This window comes from Bison bison, unplaced genomic scaffold, assembly GCF_000754665.1.
Source record: "Bison bison bison isolate TAMUID 2011002044 unplaced genomic scaffold, Bison_UMD1.0 scf7180017864143, whole genome shotgun sequence".
Lineage (NCBI taxonomy): Eukaryota > Metazoa > Chordata > Mammalia > Artiodactyla > Bovidae > Bison > Bison bison.
The window spans coordinates 8,618,363-8,626,338 of NW_011494715.1; the positions used below are offsets into that span (position 1 = coordinate 8,618,363).

The 7,976-nt window shown below is 48.6% G+C and overlaps 1 protein-coding gene across 1 annotated transcript in view; it reads right to left on the reverse strand.

Annotated features, from left to right (window-relative positions):
* Positions 1–7,976, reverse strand: part of BCAS1 (breast carcinoma amplified sequence 1) — a 101,686-nt gene that overhangs the window by 67,835 nt on the left and 25,875 nt on the right. Inside the window, exon 4 of the mRNA XM_010840298.1 lies at positions 1–324. Coding sequence (XP_010838600.1) covers positions 1–324 — 324 coding nt within the window. The remainder of the gene's footprint in view (positions 325–7,976) is intronic.

The following is a 7,976-nucleotide window of genomic DNA, read 5'->3' on the forward strand; positions in this document are numbered from 1 at the left end:
GCCCGGGGGTTTTATCCGGGCCATGCCCGGGTGCAGCTGCCACCGGAAGGGCCATGGGCTCACTCGGGTCTTTGTTTCCTGGAGCTTTATCGGAGCTGACATCAAGCCTCACGGATCCACTGGATGAATCTGTGGCTTGGTCTCCGGTACGCCCTGGTACAGGCCGAGAGAGTGTCAAGAAAAAACGAGATTTAGCAGCTGGTGCCTGGGGTTTGGCGTCCTTCCCAAGACTCTCGCCGTTGGCCTCCGCAGCCGCGCTGGTCTCCATTGTCTTGGGGGAAGAAGCGGCCACATTATCCTCCTGGATGCTGATTCCCAGATCGACTGTAAAGGCAAACATGAGCAGCGGTCATTCACCCCAGAGAGGACATCCGAGGGTCGCGGACGGACTCCCCGCATTTCACACGCAGAGGCGGGGGAGATGGGCTGGGGACCCTACTGGGCCCTGACCCCTCTGTGGGGCAGAGGTCAGCTGTCCAGGTGTCTTCTGACTGAGGCGAGGGGGAGGAAGCCAAGCAGGAAAGCACCTGCCGGGGCCGTTTGAGGGACACACCGACTGTCAGCTTTATCCCCAGGGATCCTGCAAGAAGCAGGGCATCGCGATTTCACCTGGGAGGCAGGCCAGCTGCCACAGGCTTAGGGGAACAATCTCCCGACCTTGGCCCCCTGTCTGGGTCGGGAGAATTCTTTGTCGGGTCCACCTTGTGCCCCACAGGGTGTTGGGCAGCACCCCACGAGACACTGAGCACCCCAGAGTGCCCCAACACCCCAGAGCACCCTGACTGGGGACCCCAGAAATATCTCTGGGTGTTGCCAAAACATGCATTTGCGAAGTGCAAAGCTGGACTGTCTATTTGACTCTGAGTTACTGAGCTTTTCTCTGCCTCAGTTTTCTGGTAAAGTGAGGAAAACAGTGGAACCTACCCCTGTAATTTTGTTACGGAGATTCCATGGGTTAATATTCTCAAAGCACATCAAGCGGTGCCTGGAATATAGCAAGTGCTCAATGAACAGCATAAACATAAGTCATCATTGTTGCTGCTGAGGGAGAAAAGTGACAGCCAGGGAAGCTGGGGCAGCCTCTCCCGGCCGCCCAGCGAGCACAGCTTATTCCAGAGGTCACTCGCTCTCCGTCTCTCCTGCACTAGCGTCAGCTGCCGAGAATACAGGCAGATTTTAAAAAGGACTACTCAGATGCTGCCATTCTGACATCTGGAAGGGCAGGCGTCTACACAAGCAGGTGGGTTAGACCCCCAGCCACAAGACTGCACATGGGTTCTGCCTCCTTCAGGGAGGGGCTCTGCTCCCAGAATCCACCTGTTTCTGCTTTGAACTCTGCACAGACCTCACTGAACCGCCTCACTTTCTGGGTCGCTGTTATAAAGCAGTGTGATATTCAGGAGAAAGATACACTGCAAAACTGGGTATCACAGGTGAAGACCAAGCTCCTCGGGCTGCCCTGGAGGTCCAGGGGTGGAGAGCCCACCTGCCGGCGCGGGGGACGCAGGTTCAACCCCTGACCTGGGAAGATCCCACAGGCCACAAGGCAACCCTCAGGCTGCAGCTACTGAAGCCCGTGCACCCTAGAGCCCGTGCTCAGCAACAAGAAAGGCCCTGGCAGCGAGGCTGAGCCCCGCACGGAGGCAGCAGCCCCTGCCCGCCACAACCAGGGGAGGCACGAGTGTGCATGCAAAGATGCAGGGCAGCCAAAATCAATCAAGCGTATTTTAAAAGATCAGGATTCTCTACCCACAAGCTGAGTGACCTTGGGCAAGTCACTGCAAATCTCTGAGTTTCTTTATATGTAAAATGGGAGAAACAGAAGCTCCCATGTAGAGCGGTAGTGATGTTTCAAGGACAAAATTCATACAAAGTATCAGGAACCCTGCCTTTCGATAGCAGCTGCTTAATAATTGACAGATAGCTGTGATTGTGTAGTTTGGAGTCAACTGGTCTTAATATCTGTAGGAAAAGAGAAAGAAGAGAAGCTACAGACTTCCCTGGTGGTCCAGTGGCTAAGACTCCATGTTCCCACTGCAGGGAGGCCGGGTTCGATCCCTGGTCAGGGAACCAGATGCCACATGCCACAGTGAAAAGATTCTCACACGTCGTAACTACATAATGCCCCAACAAAGGTCAAAGACCCCACACATTGCAACTAAGACCTGGAGCAGCCAAATAAGTAAGTTATTTTTTAAAAAGAAGAGCACTGAGGTTTCTTTAGGTCATACATTGCTCATAACTAGTGAGAGATACATACATTTAGCAATTATTTTTGCCAAACTCTAGTATCTCCCAGCGTCTAAAGTCAGGAACAAACAGTAAAGGAGAGAGAGAGACAGAAACAGAGAGCGAGCGTGCACACCGGACTCGTGGGCAGATGGTGGCCTCCTCTTCAAGCTTTGAGAGCAGAGAAGAAACGGCCAGAGGACCAGTGCCAAGCACTAGCTGCTGCTGCTACTGCTAAGTCGCTTCAGTCCTGTCCGACTCTGCGACCCCATAGATGGCAGCCCACCAGGCTCCCCCATCCCTGGGATTCTCCAGCCAAGAACACTGGAGTGGGTTGCCATCTCCTTCTCCAATGCATGAAAGTGAAAAGTGAAAGTGAAGTCGCTCAGTTGTGTCCAACTCCCAGCGACCCCATGGACTGCAGCCCACCAGGCCCCTCTGTCCATGGGATGCTCCAGGCACGAGCACTGGAGTGGGGTGCCACTGCCTTCTCTGCCAAGCACTAGGGGCCGCCATAAACTCGGGGTGCAGGGACACCACTTTGCGTAAACACTGGATTTGTCTTCCAGCTCATGTTTATCATTTTTCTGTGGTCCTGGACTTCATAACTGTGGTAAACATTATACTCAGAAGGGAAGAGGGAGGGAGGGAGAGGGAACGAGGAAGTGACGGAGGGACGTGTCAGGATGCCAAGTACGCACGTCAAGCAGCCCAAGTGTCAGAGTGAATGTGAATGACTTGTGGGGACGCCCCACGCCAGGAAAAGAGGACACAGCTGACGAGAAAGGGGAGCCGAAGAGTCAGAACAACGGAGGGCTTTTCAAACGCCGAGAACGTGGACGGACCTCTGAGTCTTTTGCCTGTCTTCCTTACTCTCTGGCCGGGAACCAAAGCAGCTAGTGCTAAGTAAGAGCATTTTGGTCGGAGAAAAAGTGTTTGGAAAAAACCTTTGCCGGGACAGACTTTTAAAAAGTGCCAGTGCATTGCTTTGATAAAGGATCCATCCTTACACCAAGAACCTAGAGTGAACTTCAAGGCACCGAGGGCTACAGCAGACGCCAGCCACAAGTGCTGGTATCAGAGGGCGGGCTGAGTGTTTCGGTGACTTGTGGGACCGAGGGCTTCTTAGACAGGGCAGCCCGTAACTACAAAGCTCCGCCCACCCCCCAAACTGGGGTGAGCACGTGTCCAGTCCCATCACTTGCAGCTTCTACTTCTCTTGCTAAGATGCTCACCTCTCAGGTGGCCACATGACCTAAGCTGGACTAACAAAAGTAAATCTTATGATTTTTGCTGAGCCTACTAGAACAGAGTTGTGATTTTTGTGCTGCAGTAGTCAAGCCAGTAAGGGGGTACATCTGGAGTTGGTGGCCTCGGCTATCACATTCGAGAGCGCTTGCCTGAGAATCAACACAGATGAAAGCCCTACGAGATCCGTGGTTGCATTTGGACACCTGGATCCAGCTGTCCCTGAAGCTGGTTTACCATTCCACAGCCGGTAGAGCTTCGTTTTTTTGTTTTGTTTTTCCACTTATGCCAGTTTTAAATTAAGTACATACTCTGTGACTTGGAGAGAATTTCAGCGACTTAGTCAGTACCTATTTCACTTGTTAATTAATAGCAATCAACCTTCTCCTTGAGAAGTTGTCCCCAGGCTCTTCAAATATATCTAGGAGGCATTTAATACAGGATGAAGGAGAGGAAAGAAAATGAAATGCAAGAAAGTGAGTCGTAAGGAGCTGGATAGATACAAACAGAAAAACAAAACAAACCCTCCAACATTTTGCTTTCTCAGTAAAAAGGAAGGAAAAAAATTCACGTGGGGAAAAATATTACAGTCACTTGAGACCTTGGATAAGCATTAAAAAGCAAATAAATTATATTCTGAAACAGTAACTTACACATGCACAATCCTTGTGAACGACTAGGAAGAAAACCCACTGGAGTTTCAGGGTTTATAGTCTTGCAAACATGGGGATGACCTCCACGCCTTCCTCACATTATTATGGAAAGAATAAAAAGTTCCTTCTGGGTGACCGGAACGAAGCTTTTCATTCCTATGAAAACCTTGGGGAAAGTCCATCTGGAATCTGGTTTCAATAAAAAGTTTTCTCACAAAGCAGACAGATGACATAGCAAAGAGCTTTTACTTCCCCTGCAATAAATGCGTAAGAGTTTAAGGAAAACAAGAAGAAATCAAGTAAGACTGCAAATGGTGGCTCCCAACTATTTAGGAGAGCTGAAAATGTTGATCTCTTTAGTGCAGAAAAGACATTTTGTATTGTGTGTGTGTGTATGTGTGTGTGTCTTACTTAAGAAAGTCATTTTATCTAGACACGTGATGCAGAACTCACTTCTGGTGGCACCTTAGTGTCACTGAAAAGTACTTAGATTGTGGATCAGAGGAACCTGATTAACTCTAAAAATGAAATATGTGACCTGGATAAGTTCCTTTATATCATGTTTCCTCAATTTTCTTTAATTAAAAAAAAAATGGACAGGAAAATAATTGTCCTCTTCAAAAGGTAATTGTGAGGACTAAGCAAAATGCTTCCTACAAGGTACTTAACACAGGTGGGTACTGGATAAACATTAGTTGTTTTGTGACATTTATATGTTATTAATCTAATGACCGTGTCGTTTCCTAAATAGAAGCCTAAGGAAAGGAATTATTCCAATGATTTAACCTATACACTTGGGGGGTCTGGAAAGACTTTAAAATAGTAACGATATGGGCTTCCCTGGTGGCTTAATGGTGAAGAATCCGCCTACCAGTGGAGGAGACATGGGTTCGGTCCCCGATTCAGGAAGATCCCACATGCTGAGCGGCAACGAAGCCCGCCTGTCACAACTACTGAGCCTGTGCTCTGGAGCCCGGGAGCCACGGCCACTGAAGCCTGAGCGCCCTCCAGCCCAGGCTCCGCAACAAGAGGAGCCACGGCACTAGGGGCCCACACACCCCAGCTGGACGGCAGCCCCGTGGGCGGCAGCCAGGGAAAAGCCTGAGCAGCAGTGAAGACCCCGCACAGCCCAAACCAATAAATGCACTTTAAAGGGCAATGATACGAATTCACTGATCTTCAGAAATCTGAGAACCTGGGCCGTGGAAGGCTCAAGGATGCTTTTTCCAAGCACCAAGTATTCTTAGTCAAGACAAGCTGCTTCGTCAGCAATCTGTTACCTATTTAACACACACACGTACAAGCTCATATGGCACTATTCAGAATCTCTGAGTAAGGGCTACCTTTTATTTGCCTTTTTCGTGAGCCAAGGCTACAATCTTCACTTGATACAGCTGTAAACACAATAGCTGATATTCACTGAATGCTTCCTGCATGTCAGGCGGTAAAGGAAATGCTGAATGTGACAAGAAATGTTTTGTTTCTGTATTACAGCAATCCATGCCAGGTACCATGGTCCCTCCCATTTTACAGGCGTAGAAACTGCAGCTCTGAGAATAAAGTCACTTTTTAAAAAACATTTGGCTGCACCAGGTCTTGGTTGGGGTGTGTGGGTCTGGTTCCCCGAGCAGGGGTCGAACCCCAGGGCCCTGCGTTGGGAGCTCGAGTTATTTGCCACTGGGCCACCAGGGCAGTCCCTAGAATTCTTTTCTCTTAAGAACTCAATATCCAAACATTTCTAGGGCTGAAGGTTAAAGAGGGAACTAGAAACTGTCATCATAATTTTATTCATGAACGAAGCGTCCACTTACAACTCCCCACTCCTACACGGTCATATGCGTCACTACGGTGACCAGTCAGGACAAAAGCTAAGAGGAAATACAACGCACACGAATCGCAAAGGGAAATTGCAAATGATGGTGGAGTTCACAGAGCCGTGTAAAGATCACACACATGGTTATTGTTGGATGAGGACCCGAGGGAGTTGGAATAGCTCACCAAAGGAGAAGGAAAAGTAGATGATGGCACACTAAGTCTTCAAAGGCGAACTCTAGTCGAATATCAAAGGATTACCACGGACCCTGGGGCAGACGGATGAAGACCTCAGTTTTGCAAAAATGACCCCTCTGCGGTCAGGCTGCGGGAGTCAAATGACACTTCAAACAACCGAGGCTTTATGTGTTGTATAAATGCGTTTGTTGTTTTAAAGATCTTGAAATAAGGATTCACGGGTCAGCTGCTTGTGGCTTGAAGGAAGATGTTAGATTTGAAACCTTCACCGAATGATCAGATTTCACGCTTTCCATCTCCATATTAACAGGGCAGGATGTCCTCTCCAAGAGTGCAGCAAAAGAAAAAGAAAGGGATAGGTTTGGGGGGCAGGAGGGAAGAACTCTGAACTCTCAGCTGAATACGATGTGTCTGAACATTTGGTGACAAAAATGCTGGGTTCAGCGTTACGTGGGCAAAAGCTGACTTACCCCACACTCTCTCTCGAAAGCATCCTCTGAAGCCAGCCATCTCTGTTAGTCGCTGTAGGGGCCAGACTGCACCAGCAACTCTCAGAATTTCCCCTCCCCTCTATTCTTTTGTTTATTTTTGGCTGTTGGGTCTCCATTGCCGTGTGGGCTTTTCTGCGGTTGTGCTGAGCGGGGCGACTCCCTACTTGCAGCACCCGAGCTTCTCTCATTGCGGAGCCTGCACTCCAGAGCAATTGCGGGGCATGGGCTTAGTCGTCCCGAGGCATGTGGGATATTCCTGGATCGCAGATCAAACCCGTGTCTCCTGCACTGGCAGGCGGATTCTTCACCACTGTCCCACCAGGGGAGCCTCCCTCCCGCCTTTGCATGCATCTCCTGTCAGTCATACGCTTATAAAAGTCTGGAACATGCAAAGATTACCTATTGCAGAACCAGTCTTTGCTCCAACATGAGCAGATACTGTCACTCAAAGACAGATGTTTCATTGTCTCTCAATTTACTAGTAGCACGCGCGTAACACGTCTTACCTCCCGTATGGTCAGCCTCCCAGTGCTTCCCTTTCCCCGCCGCTGTCCCTCACCTTCACCGCAGTAGAACGAGTCTTTCAGCCTGGTGTACCTTATCAGACGTCGTTCATGCTCAGACAAATATATACAAGCACCCCAGATACAAGTTCTAGGAGGCTGTATTTGTCCTTGTTGGTTTTTACAAAAATAGATTGATATTAGATATCATTTTTAATTGCTTTTATGTATCATTGTTATGGATTGAATGTTTGTGTCCCCCACAGTTCATATGCTGAAATCCTAACTTCCACTGTGATGGTATTAGGATGTGGAGCTTTTGGGAGGGGATTAGGTTTCAAATCCTGAAAGATGATGCTGTGAAAGTGCTGCACTCAATATGCCAGCAAAGTTGGAAAACTCAGCAGTGGCCACAGGACTGGAAAAGGTCAGTTTTCATTCCAATCCCAAAGAAAGGCAATGCCAAAGAATGCTCAAACTACCGCACAATTGCAGTCATCTCACATGCTAGTAAAGTAAGGCTCAAAATTCTCCAAGCCAGACTTCAGCAATACATGAACTGTGAACTTCCAGATGTTCAAGCTGGTTTTAGTAAAAGGCAGAGGAACCAGAGATCAAATTGCCAACATCTGCTGAATCATGGAAACAGCAAGAGAGTTCCAGAAAAACATCTATTTCTGCTTTATTGACTATGCCAAAGCCTCTGACTGTGTGGATCACAATAAACTGTGGACAATTCTGAAAGAGATGGGAATACCAGACCACCTGACCTGCCTCTTGAGAAATCTGTATGCAGGTCAGGAAGCAACAGTTAGAACTGGACATGGAACAACAGACTGGTT